The sequence below is a fragment of the Typopeltis vanoorti genome, chromosome 18 (assembly GCF_054136105.1).
Source record: "Typopeltis vanoorti isolate ZY-2024b chromosome 18, IOZ_Tvanoo_1.0, whole genome shotgun sequence".
NCBI lineage: Eukaryota > Metazoa > Arthropoda > Arachnida > Uropygi > Thelyphonidae > Typopeltis > Typopeltis vanoorti.
This window is the reverse complement of record NC_143566.1, coordinates 6,450,769-6,467,592: the sequence shown is the minus strand read 5'-3', so window position 1 is coordinate 6,467,592 and position 16,824 is coordinate 6,450,769. Positions and strand designations below refer to the sequence as shown.

Here is a 16,824-nt window from a genome sequence, read left to right as displayed (position 1 = left end):
TTGGGTATCTACGAAATAATCTTGCTTGATATTTTTTGGCTGCTTGGCATTAAGGTTCCACTGAGTCTTAGGAGAGATTGAAAATTGAGATGATCTTTTGGAATTGCAGCTGTTGTTGCCTACACAATACACTCTATTACATATTTCACCTCTTCAATAATAGCTGTTTGACTAACTGCTTCAGAATTAAATTTTGCAAGATGATAAAAAGTATTCCAGTCAGCCTGGCCCATTTTCCACATGGGTATCCATGTAGGAAAACTTGGCTCTGTGAGGACACAGTACACACCACAGGAAAATTATTTCTTCCATATATGTTCTCTTTAACATCCCGCATGAGCAGACAATCAGATTGTTAGATCTACTGCATGCAGACAATATGAATATGCAGACACATGAATGCAGGTATTCAGTCTATTATTAAGACGCTGGAGGTAAGAAGAGAACTTGGCCAGCCTGGCTGGCTGAGTGATTAATGTATCCGCTCTCCATCCAAAAGGCTGCAGATTCGAATCCTGCCGTGGGCATGGATGTTTGTGATTGTCTGTGGAAATAGTAGTGGTCGTTGGCGGTAGATGGCTTTGGGTGTAGCTGCGGTCAGTTGGTGGATTGAGTGGTGGAGACAGAGCTGCAGAGCAGGTGCCCTCCCTTGATGAGTCTTTGGACTCCCTGGAGGTGTCAAATAATAATAATAATAATGAATGTCGAGCATTCACTCAATGATGCAGCCGGTTCATTTGTGTTGGCAGTACCCCACAAAGCACTGTGTACATTAAAACTCACTCATAAGAAGCATGGGATTAAGCAGTTGCAATATAAGATTATCAAGGTCAATCTCATTTTACTCAAAACCACGTGGTAAATAAATGGAACATATCGTAAGAAGAAATCCATGGACAGGTGAATGGCTATTGCTTCCAGAGTAGTAATAAGCTGGACACAATGAAATGGAACATCACTATCAACCAAGAAAGTGACTCTGTCATGAACAGGACCATCTCTAGTTCTGTCCTTATGAAAAGTGAAATACATTAGTGTAAGATCTTCTTCACTGGGTTTTAAACATATTTCTGGCAAAAACAGTATGGCTTGTATTTCTCGCAGAATCTTCATATTACTTATCTTTTGGTGGAATCCATGGCAATTTCACTGTAAAAATTAACCTGTTCTTTTGGCTTTGTAGACTTGTCCAATTTCTGAGAAAATAATGGCTTACCTTTATCAGGCTTATGGGGAAGTATGGATGACCAGTGTCCATCTCTGCCTCTGGAAAAATGTTCATATATCATCTGATGTGTCAGGATCATCTGGTAAGTTTAATTTACTATCAGTGGATACAGAATTATCCATTCTTTCTGTGAGGATGTCTGGTGTCTTATCTTTCATGGATATCCTTGCTATAAGTTTCTTGATAAGTGGGTTCTTGTCAAATGGAACTGTTTTTCCATTTGACAAGAACCCCAAAGTGAAGCACTCAATCATAATACATTTTTGAAAATTATGGAGACAACTACTATTTGGGTGGTTTATCAATAATATGATAAACCACCCAAATATCAACAACAAAGATGACATGGAAATTCCAAGGATCTGGATGGCACACATTCAGCCTGCCTAATATATAAGATCCAGAATAAGTCAGGACTCTAGCCTCTAGCCAATCTTCAGCTAGTATTAGAAACCATTCCATACCAACTGGCAGTAAAGAACATAATAAATGCTTTTTATGCTTGGGTGTATAAAAAGTAAGGATGATGTGTCTGGTCAATAACCTTCCCTATGTATCAGGATTTGCCTAATACATTCATCACACCTTGATCTTTAAGCTCTGAAGATATCCCATTCATCTGGAACATCAAGGAGATCTCATTCTCTAGAATTTACACTATTCTAGAGAAATTTATCATTTCTCTAGAATAATGTAACACTTTATGAAGTTTTACAGCAACCTGTATTCCACTATGATTCTGCTGATGATTAAGCCACTGATGTTGCTTTCAGCAGTCTTTCTGAGTACTGCTGACAGGTTTCAATAAATATGTAATCAAAATACAGTATTTTAACTGTTCTGGAAAGCCCTGTCAGACAAACCCTTTGAATAATAAGATGACATTTTCCCTATTGGCTTTTCGCATGTTGTATGCATGATTTGAAGTACTATTGCATTTATATCGGTGTCAGATGTCTTGTTTCTTATTTCTGTTATCAAATGATGTATCTATAAATGTTAACTAAATCACTCAAAATTTTGTATGAATGAACTGAAATGTATGAATTCACCATTGAAGTGATGTTTGAAAATTACTTTTCATAGTTTCAAGTGATAATAATAGATTTAGTTTAATCCTTTATCCCAGTGAGAGCAAACAAAGTTTGCGCCTGAAAATATCTTCAGGACTAAATATAGTGTTGTACTATCTTATCCAGTAAGTAGTGCAACACCAAGGCAACTCGTGGCAAAGGTGGAGCAAGCTACCAGGCACTTCTAACCCAGTATCTCCCATAATGCAAAACACATTTCCTATGTGGATATGTATACTGTTATGCATTAAAGGGATTGGCCATCTACCCAGACTAGTTTCGACCTTTATTGAGGTCTCTTCAGTGGGAGCCAGGCCCAGAGCTGGAGATACCAGGCAGAAGCAGTAGCAAGTCATCTGTGCCAATGGGAGTTGCCAAAAGGTTTATCACCTTTTTTAAAAATTACTCTGGATTTAGAGAAAGATGTTGAAAATTTATTTATCACTAGGTTAGACTATAATAGATTTAGTTTAATCCTTTATCCCAGTGAGAGCAAACAAAGTTTGCGCCTGAAAATATCTTCAGGACTAAATATAGTGTTGTACTATCTTATCCAGTAAGTAGTGCAACACCAAGGCAACTCGTGGCAAAGGTGGAGCAAGCTACCAGGCACTTCTAACCCAGTATCTCCCATAATGCAAAACACATTTCCTATGTGGATATGTATACTGTTATGCATTAAAGGGATTGGCCATCTACCCAGACTAGTTTCGACCTTTATTGAGGTCTCTTCAGTGGGAGCCAGGCCCAGAGCTGGAGATACCAGGCAGAAGCAGTAGCAAGTCATCTGTGCCAATGGGAGTTGCCAAAAGGTTTATCACCTTTTTTAAAAATTACTCTGGATTTAGAGAAAGATGTTGAAAATTTATTTATCACTAGGTTAGACTATAATAGATTTAGTTTAATCCTTTATCCCAGTGAGAGCAAACAAAGTTTGCGCCTGAAAATATCTTCAGGACTAAATATAGTGTTGTACTATCTTATCCAGTAAGATAGTACATATCCACATAGGAAATGTGTTTTGCATTATGGGAGATACTGGGTTAGAAGTGCCTGGTAGCTTGCTCCACCTTTGCCACGAGTTGCCTTGGTGTTGCACTACTTACTGGATAAGATAGTACAACACTATATTTAGTCCTGAAGATATTTTCAGGTGCAAACTTTGTTTGCTCTCACTGGGATAAAGGATTAAACTAAATCTATTATAGTCTAACCTAGTGATAAATAAATTTTCAACATCTTTCTCTAAATCCAGAGTAATTTTTAAAAAAGGTGATAAACCTTTTGGCAACTCCCATTGGCACAGATGACTTGCTACTGCTTCTGCCTGGTATCTCCAGCTCTGGGCCTGGCTCCCACTGAAGAGACCTCAATAAAGGTCGAAACTAGTCTGGGTAGATGGCCAATCCCTTTAATGCATAACAGTATACATATCCACATAGGAAATGTGTTTTGCATTATGGGAGATACTGGGTTAGAAGTGCCTGGTAGCTTGCTCCACCTTTGCCACGAGTTGCCTTGGTGTTGCACTACTTACTGGATAAGATAGTACAACACTATATTTAGTCCTGAAGATATTTTCAGGCGCAAACTTTGTTTGCTCTCACTGGGATAAAGGATTAAACTAAATCTATTATAGTCTAACCTAGTGATAAATAAATTTTCAACATCTTTCTCTAAATCCAGAGTAATTTTTAAAAAAGGTGATAAACCTTTTGGCAACTCCCATTGGCACAGATGACTTGCTACTGCTTCTGCCTGGTATCTCCAGCTCTGGGCCTGGCTCCCACTGAAGAGACCTCAATAAAGGTCGAAACTAGTCTGGGTAGATGGCCAATCCCTTTAATGCATAACAGTATACATATCCACATAGGAAATGTGTTTTGCATTATGGGAGATACTGGGTTAGAAGTGCCTGGTAGCTTGCTCCACCTTTGCCACGAGTTGCCTTGGTGTTGCACTACTTACTGGATAAGATAGTACAACACTATATTTAGTCCTGAAGATATTTTCAGGCGCAAACTTTGTTTGCTCTCACTGGGATAAAGGATTAAACTAAATCTATTATAGTCTAACCTAGTGATAAATAAATTTTCAACATCTTTCTCTAAATCCAGAGTAATTTTTAAAAAAGGTGATAAACCTTTTGGCAACTCCCATTGGCACAGATGACTTGCTACTGCTTCTGCCTGGTATCTCCAGCTCTGGGCCTGGCTCCCACTGAAGAGACCTCAATAAAGGTCGAAACTAGTCTGGGTAGATGGCCAATCCCTTTAATGCATAACAGTATACATATCCACATAGGAAATGTGTTTTGCATTATGGGAGATACTGGGTTAGAAGTGCCTGGTAGCTTGCTCCACCTTTGCCACGAGTTGCCTTGGTGTTGCACTACTTACTGGATAAGATAGTACAACACTATATTTAGTCCTGAAGATATTTTCAGGCGCAAACTTTGTTTGCTCTCACTGGGATAAAGGATTAAACTAAATCTATTATAGTCTAACCTAGTGATAAATAAATTTTCAACAGTTTCAAGTGAAGCAGATGCAAGGATTTTTTTCCCCCCCAAAAAAGAGGGAAATCATTTTTAAAAAGTTTGAAAACCACTGGGCTATACCAAAGTGGATGGGGCAGGGTGGAGTTAGCATAACAAAGCATTGTGAGGAATCCTAAAATGTTTGGACTGAATGATTTGTGCTCAAGAGATTTTTTGTTTAGTGCCAGAACTCCCCATTAACCATGCAGCCACACATAGATGTCCACTCACTGGAAAGCAATGACTGCACTCAGAAGTGGAATGCCAGGCCTAACCAGTATGATATACTAGCACAAGAGCAAGCCTAGGCTTTGTCCCTGGATCTTGTAATAGGAGACCTACTGCAACGCTGTTGACCCTTGCAAGCAATCCCACTAGCTGAATGATCCTAGTTAGGCCATCCAGGATCTGCCCATCTTGCCAAATCAGAGGCCTAAGTAGTGCAAGACTACCAGAATCCTATTTCAATGTCCACATGTTGCAGTGGACAGTAAATTCAGAAGCAGGTCATTGGATGCCATTAATGGTGTTCTAGGACAAGATAGCAAAAAAAGACTCAAGAGAAGTAAAGCAAAGAATATAGGAAGAAAAGCTTAGTAAAAGAATATGAATGAAAAGAGCCAGTACCATGACTGGGAGGTTCCTTTCACCATGAAAAAGTATTCCATAAGGAGGAGACACGGCAGAGAAAACATTGAGAGAGATGTTGAGAAACAGAATATGTAAACTTGGAATAAATTTAAAGTTTTTGAATTTAAAAAGATTTAAAATTTTAAATTTAAACTTTACAGAAATTGAAGGTTGAGAATTTTGAGTTTTCCCTTCACAGCATGTCCTTACATTCTATCTCAGTTCTGGAGGAATGGAGATACCTTGGCATCCTTTTCTCTCCTAACAGGATGTTCCTATTTCCTATCCACTCTAAGATCATTTCACTCCTCTGTCCATAAACTCAATTTAAACCTCAACAAAGGTCTTCATTCTGAATTATTTTCTTCTTCCTAGAATCTACCATAAGTTAGTCCTAGGTAAAGTCTCTCTCTCAGTATTGTCCCAAATGGATGCAGCAGTTTTCTCAGCAGTCCATTCATGGTTATATTGGAAATTTTTCCACTTGGCTATACTATAAATTAAAGATGCTAAGAAATTATATTCTTGGTTTACTCCTTTAGCCAAGTGTAAACAAACAAAGTTTGTGCCTGAAGTATTTTCAGGACTGAGAAACTCTTATATGGAAGCTAGTCTCTTCACATCACTTGCCTTAGTATCCCATAATGCAAAGCACATATCCTTACAGACATGTATAATGCTATGCATTATAGGAAGGGTCACTACCCAGACCAGTTTCTACCTTTATTGAAGTCTCATCTTGGTATCACCCAGAGGTGATACCAAGGTGAAGTAATGATGTCACAAAAGGTGTCACATCTTATTATTAAAGTACTTTGGATTAGAGATAGTTGTTGGAAGTTTTTGCACTTGGTTATACTATAAATTAAAGATGCCAAGAAGTTATATTCTTGGTTTAATCCTTTATCCAAATAACTTTATCCACTGCCTTGGCTGAACAAATGAGATGGACTTTAATGTTGTCCCATTCAATCAAAAGAGCTGCACTACAAGAATCTAAACATGTTCCTGCATCAATGGATCAAGGATGAGACTTGCTTCCTGCCTGGTTTGAATATACAGATTGATTAGGTTATGAATCAATGCTCTGTGAACTCAAGCTCATACAACTGAGGGAAAAAGTGATGACAAGAACTGCAGAGCAGGCTATCAAGAGTTTAGAAATTTTGGCTTGTGTTGCTCAATGTTGTTATCACAAACATGGAGTACATGCCATAAGACACAATGCAATAGTGAGGGTTCAGCAGTAGAACTCCACTATAGGACTAACACTGGATTAAGGAAGCCTGACCTTGTAATAAAGAGAGGATATGAATTAGTGATTATTGACATACAAGTTTTGGATCACGGGCAACCACTCACTATCCTCCATCATGAGAAAACTATCTACTGTGTTCAAAACCAACACCTGGTACTTTAGGAAGAACATCAAATTTTAACTCCGTAACTGTATCCTTTAAAAGTGAATGGCAAAGGGGTAAGCTTTAGACTCCCTCAGGCTGATTTCAATATACTATCTTTGAATGCTCTGGAAGGCACACTGGTGGCATGGTGGACTTGCTAGAGAATGACCTTCTTGAATCTCCATCTGGAGTTGGATAGCACAAAATGTTGCTGAAGGCATAGGTCTCTTCTGGTCCTACATGTGGGATCATAGTATGTAACACTGTTTTCAGTGCAAAGTTAGAAAAATAAAAATAAGAAAATGCATTTTGATAACATAATGACAATACTAAGGTGCTCAAGATCAGTTTTTAAAAAAAATGACTTCCAGAGGATGAATAAATGATGAAGGATAAATGTAAAATCTAACCAACCATGACATTATCAGGACTGTGAATTGTGTGTTGTGAAGCTAGGCTAAGGAAATGTAATTTGAAAAGATCAATTAAACAGGAAGGAATGAAAGGACCATTATAAAGGCATACAAGTTACTCAAGTGGGATATATAATGAGTAGAAGAGTGATTAGGTGCACAATGTGATCATTCCATAAGTGAAGGAATGAACTGCAGATTAAGTGAAATTTATTATCAGTAAATAAAGTTAATAGATATGACTGGCATTTCATCAAAATGGCTACTACACCAGGAGTTCTAACACTTGATTATACATAAAAATAATAATCATTACAATATTAATAAGCATTTTATCATTAATGCCATCAATGAACAAATATTAACAACATACCTTTTAATATATAAGGTTACCATTACAATGATACCAACAATCAAAACTGCTACTGCTACAGCTCCACCAGCAATAATTCGAATCTGTATTTCTTCTTTGTCCCCAACATACACTGTAAAATGTATTTCCTATGAAGTTAATAAGTCAATATAAAGAAATGAAAAGTAATAAGAAAATCAAACATATAAATGAAGTTAATAAACAATATTACAAAGAGTAATGGTTTAAAACATTAAACTGTGTATTGATTATATTAGAATGTTTTTTGTAATTTCAAAATCTTTAGATAGAAGGATTACTATTACCACCAAACATCTATGAAATCATCAAAAATAAACTGCAGCAGTTGTAGTTTATTCCTGATCTATTGCATTTATTAACTTCATTTTCTCATAAGAGCTTCTGTGTGTGCTCATACTGAAGGAAAAAAAATCTGAGTTTCTGGTACTTAAAAAAAAAAAAAAGTTGCGGTTCCTTCCTAGTCACATGAGAACTTCGATAAAGAATGGATTTATGTGTAACTACAAGGCTGATGATTAAGGAACGCTTAGGAGACAACTGGCAAGTATAGTGTAATATCTTTTGGTTTCTGCGCCATTGTAATATCTTTGGCTGCTGTCTGTGGCATTGTAAATGTATGTTATTTTTCTTATATGTAATAACTTTATCTTTATTCTTTATAGCTTTACTCTCATGCACGTTTCTTTTTTTCTCTCTGATCCTTTCTCATTTACTCTACTGCAGCCACCTTCCATATTTACTAGTTGAATGCCCATGAATACTGGAAATTTATTTGTCAGACTGCACCATCAATATATCATTTAATTGGCATAAGACTAAATAAAACTTCCGGTAGATTTCCCTCTCTCTCTCTCATGAGTGAAGTTTCTTTTATCAATGTTTACTTTAACAGTCGTGGTTCGTAAGTAACTGAACTGCGTTTTTATTGCCTTAAATTATTTCCCGCTCACAAGTCTGATTTATTTAAGAACAGTGCAGTTGTAAAATAAAAGATCAGGCAGCACTCTTTTAACAAATAATTAAAACACATTTATTTACAAATTATACATGAATTAAACAATAAGGAGATTGCATTCTCTATCCATTTATAAAATCTTTAGCATAAATTAGAACCTTTTTACTTTAACACAAATTAACTTCTTTAACTCACAATCTTATTTACTCTCCGCTTACAAAATTCAACTTATTAAACTTCTAGTTTACTTACAAAGAGGTTAGCTAACTCTCCATTAAGTTATCTTTACAATTTTTATATCAACTTCCAATATGCCAATGATTCTCTTAATGACACTTCTTACTGCTATTAACCATTAATTGTTGGAAGAACAACGGTACATTGTGCCCTTCGATTGGAATAGGCCTAAGTTCGATTCTCGTCGTGACGGGAGGAATCTTTATCTAAATGATTTCAATTGAAGGTGAGTTAGCCGATCTCATACAGTGGTAGCAGGGTTTTTTCTCCCAGAAACTCGGGTTTTTCATCCTGCATACAGACAAATCGGCCCTTTAGAACACACACAATTTACAGACAAAAAATACTAGTTGTGGTAGTGGTGGAGGTGGGCAGTAGATGCCGTTGATGGAAATGATTGTAGTAGAGGTTCAGTGTGGTGGTTGAGACAGTTGTAGGTGTCCTCCCGCGATGAGTCTTTGGACTCCTTGGAGGTGTCACGAATAATAATAATAATAACCAAATTCTTAAAAGTCTTTCTATAACATACTATAAGAGGAATTGTACAAAAGTATGGAACTTACAAAGGCTCTGTATCGCACATTCAGTCAAAAGTCTTGCACAAAAAGTTCTAAAGCAATTCTTTCATCTGAGATCTTGAGCTTCCTCAGGAATGTCTGGCTTCAGTAATATCTCATTGGGAAAATAGCGAGCTGTGGATTGTGGTACTCATTCAGCTCCAGCAAAAGGTTGTTCTCCCACGGCAAAAAGAAAAACTTCCGAGCGAATCTGCCTCTGATAATTTACATCACCTTTTCTCCTCTGCTTTGGCTCACCGAAAATGCCTGGACGACTGCCGTCTCCAATAGCTCGAACTGCCGCTTCCAAGAAACTGAAACTGCCGCCAACCCTCAACTGGGATCCCTCTCTCTGCCATCTAGAAGCCTTTCCTTCTTCGGCAATGTCTGGAAGCCCTCTCTGGCCTGGAAGTCCTCTCTCTCTCTCTGGCCTGGAAGCTCCTCTTTGGTGGCGACTGGAACTGGGAAGCTTCTTATGCTCCACTCAGTCTCCTTTTATTTTGCGATCTCACGACCTTGCATTAAGGGTAGTAAACCCCCAAAGAATTCGGCATGACTCTTTTATCTTCCTTTAAGTTTAACTCACTCTTTGTTCTCCTCCATGCAATCTTTTGATCGTATTTTGCTGGGCGCGGAAACTTGTCTCTAAAACTAGCGGACCTCTTTGATACTTTGCTCCTTTCAGGGCCGCGGAAACTTCTCTAAACCTAGCGGCACTCTTAGATACCATCTTTCAAGGTGTTAGTGCAGTAAGCAATTCTTATATACAAAACTAGTAAACAACTTTTCCTGCACTCTTACACATGACTATATACATATACAAAGTTCCCCTGGGAAAGCATTGCCTTTGTTTTTGACATTAAAACAGTAAATATATTCACTTCACACAGGATTAACTACATTAATAAAATACATACATATATACACAAACAAGACTATTTTTGGTACAGTTCACATGAGACTTGACCTCCGTAAAAAATCGATGTAAAGCGCTTTGGTATTTTTAAGCTACATCGAGATTTTACAATAGCATGGAAAGAGGAATTGAGTTGAAAGGATATAGACACTGCATGGGCAATGATCAAGAGCTAGTTAATAGCAGCAATGTGTAAGAGTATTCCAAAGGTGAAAAAGCTCAAACAGAGTGAATGAATGAAGAGATTAAACATAAAATCTCAAAGAAGAAGAAGGCATGGAGGCAACACGAGATGAATGTTGGTAGTGATCAGCTGCACAAAGCGAGGCCAGGAAGGTGACTCAGTTGGAAAAGGCAGCAAGAGTGGATTCTGAGAAGAATTAGCAAATCAAGCTAAGAAAAATCCTAGTGAGATCTTTTGATATGCAGCAAGTAAAAGAAAAATGACTATGGAAGGAAAATGCTAGTTAATGACACTGGAGAGTGGTAACAAACATGAAAGATATAGCTGAATCTTACGGTAATCAGATTATCAGTGTATTTCTTCTTCGTGAAGGCAACATAAGGAGAAGCTGGAGTGCAAAACAAGTGGAGGGGGGGGACAAATGATGAATGAGCAAGAAGTATATGAGGAATTAACTACACTTGATATTGATAAGGAAGTAGAAATTGACAGTATATCACCATGTCTTGAGGGAATGCCCTAAGGAATTAATGGCACATTTGGTGGAACTATTTAACATATGTCTTGCAACATGGGGGGAATAGTCCCAAAGAAATGGAAGGTGAGAAAAATTAATCCACTTAACAAGAGGAGAGAATATGCCTAAGACTACGAATCATTGAAAGCTTTTCTTTCTGAAGTTGATAAGATATAAGAAAAGTTAGTGAGGACTGGGATTCAGAAGTGGGTTGATATTAGCATTATTCTTTATGATGGTCAGCATGGATTTGTTAGCAGAAGTCACGTTTCATCAATGTGCTTACATATTACAACAAGGTAACAAATTCACTGGATAATGGAGACAAGCTGGTAGCTAAACTGATCGATAACAGACTAGTACAATTGGTCAGCTGATTGGCTGTCGGACAAGTATCAGCAGATTGTATATGGAGGAGTGGTATCCCAAAGGAGAAAGGTCACTAGTGAAGTGTCACAGGGATCAGTTTTAGGACCACCATTGTTTAACTTGTATGTTAATGACATTGGGACAAGCTTAACTGGAGATATGCAGCTATTCGCAGATGGCGCAAAGTTGGGTTTTAACTACAACTACAAAGAGAAATTTGTAGTTGTAGTTAACTAATGAACTACAAAGCAGGAAATTATGACCAACTGAGGAGTATACTGATTTCAGTAGAATGGAATCTGTTCATGGATGGGAAGAATATCGACAGCATATGGGAAGAATTTAAACAATACTTAAATGATGCAATATCAGAGTGTGCCCCGAGAATTTGAAGAATTAATAGGGTGAGTCAAATGGATGTGTAATCTTAATAAGCAAGAGATTCACAAGAAAAGGATGATGTCGAAGGAATACCATGTGCATTATGAAAATTATAAGCAGCAGGCTAGAACAGTCACAACTGTTGTACAGAAAGCAAAGTCTGAGTATGAAAAAAAATTGGTTCTGTATGCTAAAGAGAACCACAAGAATACTGTTGATATGCTGCAAATAAAAGAAAGAATGAATATGAAAGAATAACTCTTCTAAATGCAGATGGCATGAGGGTAACAGATGCAGAAGAGGATGTTCAACTAATGAGTGGCCATTTTCTTAAAAGCTACAGCCTGGTATATGCGATATTGAGCTCACTGCTACCTCTTCACTAAATGAAAAAATTCAGGTGTATGAGGACAGGTATTAGAGCTGTTGCACAAACTGAATAAGAATTCAGATATAGGGACTGATTGGATATCAGCATGTGTGCTAAAAGAGTGTTCAGATGAACTGGCTAATTCTATGACCAGGCTGTTTGACATATGAGTCTCAAAAAAGGGAAGATTCTGCAGGAATGGAAAGAACGTATGGTAATTCCATTGCATAAGGATGGCGCAAAGACCAATGTATCCAACTATCAACCAATTAGTATCTCAGGAGTGGTGGTGAAGATTTTGGAAAAATTAGTTAGAGCTCGCATTCAGAAATGGGTTGATAGTGAATCTCTATTTTGCAATGAGCAACATGGGTTCACTAAGGGAGGGTCATGTTTTAGAAATTTCATTATTCACATTCTATAACAATATTACCATTGAACTAGTAAAGGGGAATGGATACACCATTATACTTTTGGATTTTGCTAAAGCTTTTGAAAGAATACAACATGGTAGACTGTTGCATAAATTGGAGAAAATGGATTTGGATTACAGACTATTATCTTGGATAAGAGGATGGCTGACTGACAGATATTAAAAATTGGTATATGGGGGTGATGTGAGTCTACAAGATTTAAGGTAACCAGTGGTGTACCACAAGGTTCAGTGCTTGGTCCACTGATATTCAATCTATACATTAATGATATTGGGAAGGATTTGACAAATGATATACAGCTATTTGCTGATGATGCAAAGATAGGTAGGGTAATCAGGAATGCTGCTGATGTGCAGTACTAGCAGAATGAATTGAATAGGCTAAAATTGTGTGCATGGGGAAAATAGATGTCAGTTCAATGTCAGTAAAAGTCATTATTAGATATCCAATGTCGTATTATATTGGTGGGATTATGCTTGAAGAAACTGATGTGGCTAGGGATCTTGGAATGTTTAGTAGATAGGAAGTTGAAGTTCAGGGGGCCATGTAGCAAAGATTGCAAATAAAACTCAAAAGATAATTGCAATACTGAAACAAACATTCACATGTAAAAACAAGAGGCTTGCCTCTTGACAAGGCATTGATAAGACCTCACTTGGACTACTGTGCACAGCTCTGGCTCCTGGTTTCTGTTATAATTCTATATATTGGAGAGTGTGTTAAAAATTATATCAGGATTATGGAATACTGATTATGAAGACAGATTGAGAATTTGTAGACTGCATACATTAATAAACAGGAGAAAGAGGAGTACTCTGGATTTCAGTAAAGCTTTGGGACTGGATGGTATTTCACCATAAGTTTTGAGAGAATGTGTAGGGAACTGACAGTGCCTTTAGCATGGCTTTTCAATGAAAGTCTGGCTGCGGGAAAGGTGCCCAGAGAATGGAAGGAAGGTAAGATAGTGCCATTGCATAAGGGTGGTAACAGACTGGAAGTGTCTAATTATAGGCCAGTCTGTGTGTCATCAGTAGTTGTTAAGATCTTGGAGAAAGTAGTGAGGGACCGTATACACCATTGGGCAGATGAGGGTAATGCTAGCTGTGACAGTCAATATGGATTTGTGAAAGGGCGCTCTTGTTTTAGCAATATGCTAGCCTTTTATAATAAAGTTACAAGAACATTAGATGCGGGAAAGGCCTACTGCAATTTTCTTAGACTTAGCGAAGGCATTTAACAGGGTGCCACATGATAAGCTGATATTTAAGTTGCAGCACATGAGTCTGGATGTCAGATTGGTCAACTGGATTCAGTATTGGCTGTCTGATAGGTATCAGAGAGTTGTGTATGGTGGAGCAGTTTCCAGGAGGCAGAGGGTTACAAGTGGGGTCCCACAGGGCTCAGTACTAGGACCTATATTGTTTAACCTTTATATCAATGACATAGCCAGTGGATTGCAGGGGGATATTCAGTTGTTTGCAGATGATGCGAAGCTGGGAAGGATTATTAGTAATAGTGCAGATGTGGTAGCCCTGCAAGAAGATTTGAATAAGCTAGATAGATGAGCAAATGAATGGGGGTGTCAGTTTAATGCAGCAAAATGTAAGGTCTTGAGGTTTGGGAAACATCGATGGGATGCTGCATACTCTATGGGAGGAGTTACTGGAGGAAGTAGGGGAGACAAGAGATCTGGGGTTGATGATTGATAGAAACCTGAAGTTTAGGGGACATATTGCAAAGGTGGTGAAGGTAACGCAGAGGATTGCTGCTATTATGAGAAGAACACTGACCTGCAGAGATAAGAGGGTTATCATTCCATTGTATAAGTCTCTGATCAGACCACACTTGGACTATTGTTCTCAGATTTGGTCCCAGGATTTGAAGGGGATAAATTAACTGTGGAAAGGATACAAAGAAGGATGACAAAGATGGTTTCAGGACTGTACAAGGATAGTTATGAGGATCGGCTGAGAGAATGTGGACTGCAGAGTTGGGTGGATAGAAGAAGGAGAGGTGATATGATTGAGACTTTCAAACTGTTGAGAGGTGGTTACAGGGTTGACACTGGGGAGTTCTTTCGCTTGGTTGAACAGCGGGAAGGAGTGATGACAAGAGGCCATCCTTGGAAGTTACTAAAGAAAACTGTGAGCAAGAGGGTAGGGAGTGGTTTCTTTGTGTGGAGGGTGGTTGAGCCGTGGAATGCATTGCCTGATGAAGTCGTGAGAGCGAGAACGGTCAATGAGTTTAAGGAGTGGTATAATAGACTTTGTGTTTCTTAGGGGTGACCTCCCGTCGATGAGTCTTGACAGACTTTATGTTCTTAGGAAGGACCTCCCACAATGAGTCTTTTGACTCCATGGAGGCCTGAATAATAATAATAATAATAATATAATTCAGACTTACAAACTTCTGATAGGGGTCATACAGGATTTCAGTTAATGGAATTTTTCAATTTATTGAGGGTGGAGAAAGGACAAGAAGGCATCCTTGGAAGCTGAGAATGAATGCTGCTAACAAGGGGGTGAGGGCTAGATTTTTATCTCATAGAGTGGTGCATGATTGGAATGGATTGCCATTGGATGTTGTGACTGCAAACAGCATGAATGAATTCAAGAATAAATATGATAGCTGGTGTGTGTAGTATGTAGCCTCACATCAGATAATGGCAATGAGGCAGAAGACTCTGACATTTAGAAATAGAGAGGATATGATGCCAGTGTGTAAGGCATTGATCAGGTCTCATGTTTATTACTGTGCACAGATTGGGTTCCCAGGTTTTCATGGTGACGAGGATATTTTGGAAAGGGTTCAGAGAAGATTCACAAAGGTACTGTATCCTCACAGATGAGGGATCCTTCAACACTTCTGCACATGTCAGAAGGAGAAGAATCCATTTTGATAATATGGTAATCAATCGGTATTGTGGGATGAGTTTTTTTTATTATTAAATGTCAAATTAACTTTTCTTTTATGAACATTGTAGTTTTTAAAGTTGTAACTATTTTGCTTGTATAACAGTTGGAAAATTTTATGTACAAAGCACGTGATTTTACATGTTGGTGACCAATTCATGCATCCTTTATTTCTTTCTCTCCCTTTAGCATGATTTAACTATTCTCAGCATTCTGCCAGCCCTGGATCTATGAACTGTAGTTGTACAAGACAGATTGAGAAAATGTAAGTTGCAAAGTCTAGTAAATAGGAAGAAGGGGGGGGGGATATGATTAAGACATATAGGCTAGTTAGAAGTTACAATAAAGAGCCAAGAGGCTATTTTTACGGCAGCATAAATTAAGTTAAGGGGATAAAAAATCCCTCATTATTTTAAAGCCGGGTACAAAACTCAGAGATCGAAATCTAAGAGTTTCAAGCCCTTAACTAATTAGAGGTTATCAGGTTAACATGGAAGAGATTTTTCATAGAATGGGAGAGGAGGTTAATTGTAGGATAACTTTGAATACTTGAATTTATCAATTAATATAATTTTTAATCATAAAGGTCAAATCAACAATAGCTATGCTTCGTGTATGCCGTTTAAGGGTTTGCTTCATTGTGAGATTAGATTATCATCAGCAAATACTAGAGTAAGACATAGATAATTTAAATTTTGACACAATTTTTAAATACAACCATATAATATGCACAGAAATAGTAATCACTTGGAAAAAGTAATCACACGGGAAATTATTATTTTTCTGGCTGAAATAACTCATTTTACTTCTTTATACACAATCTCCTTCAACTATAATTAGATAATCTGCAAAAGCTATGGCAATAAATGTGGACAAGAAAGGTTTTGCCTATATTTATCCATAAATTATTTAAAGAAAATTATTTATTAAAAGCTTGTTCTATGTTCAGTGTCCTAAATATGTCAGTTCGCACCTCGTGCATGTAAAACAGATGAAACTCAGAAAATAAAACAGCAACTCATGAAAAATGACAACATTCAATTAGAAACTTATTTTGATTATTGGTTGACACAACAACCAGTCATAGCTACTGATTTCTGGGTACTATTGTCTCAGTGCACATTCTGTTTCACCTTCTGAGTGGTTTAAAACCACTGAACCTAAGAATTTGGCCTGCTGCACCATCCATACATCTATTCAAAGGGCTCAAAGGTGTCCACATTTATCACTGCACACACACACACACACACACACACACACACACACACACACACACACACACACACACACACACACAGGCTATTAGCATGAA

General features: G+C 37.7%; 1 protein-coding gene across 2 annotated transcripts in view; it reads right to left on the bottom strand.

The window, feature by feature from the left end:
• The window catches only part of LOC150096472 (ephrin type-A receptor 4-A-like), a 709,579-nt gene that overhangs the window by 296,540 nt on the left and 396,215 nt on the right, over positions 1 to 16,824 (bottom strand). For both annotated transcript variants that reach the window (XM_090407961.1, XM_090407962.1), the window contains exon 8: positions 7,660 to 7,771. In XM_090407961.1, the coding sequence (XP_090264087.1) occupies positions 7,660 to 7,771 (112 nt within the window). The remainder of the gene's footprint in view (positions 1 to 7,659; positions 7,772 to 16,824) is intronic.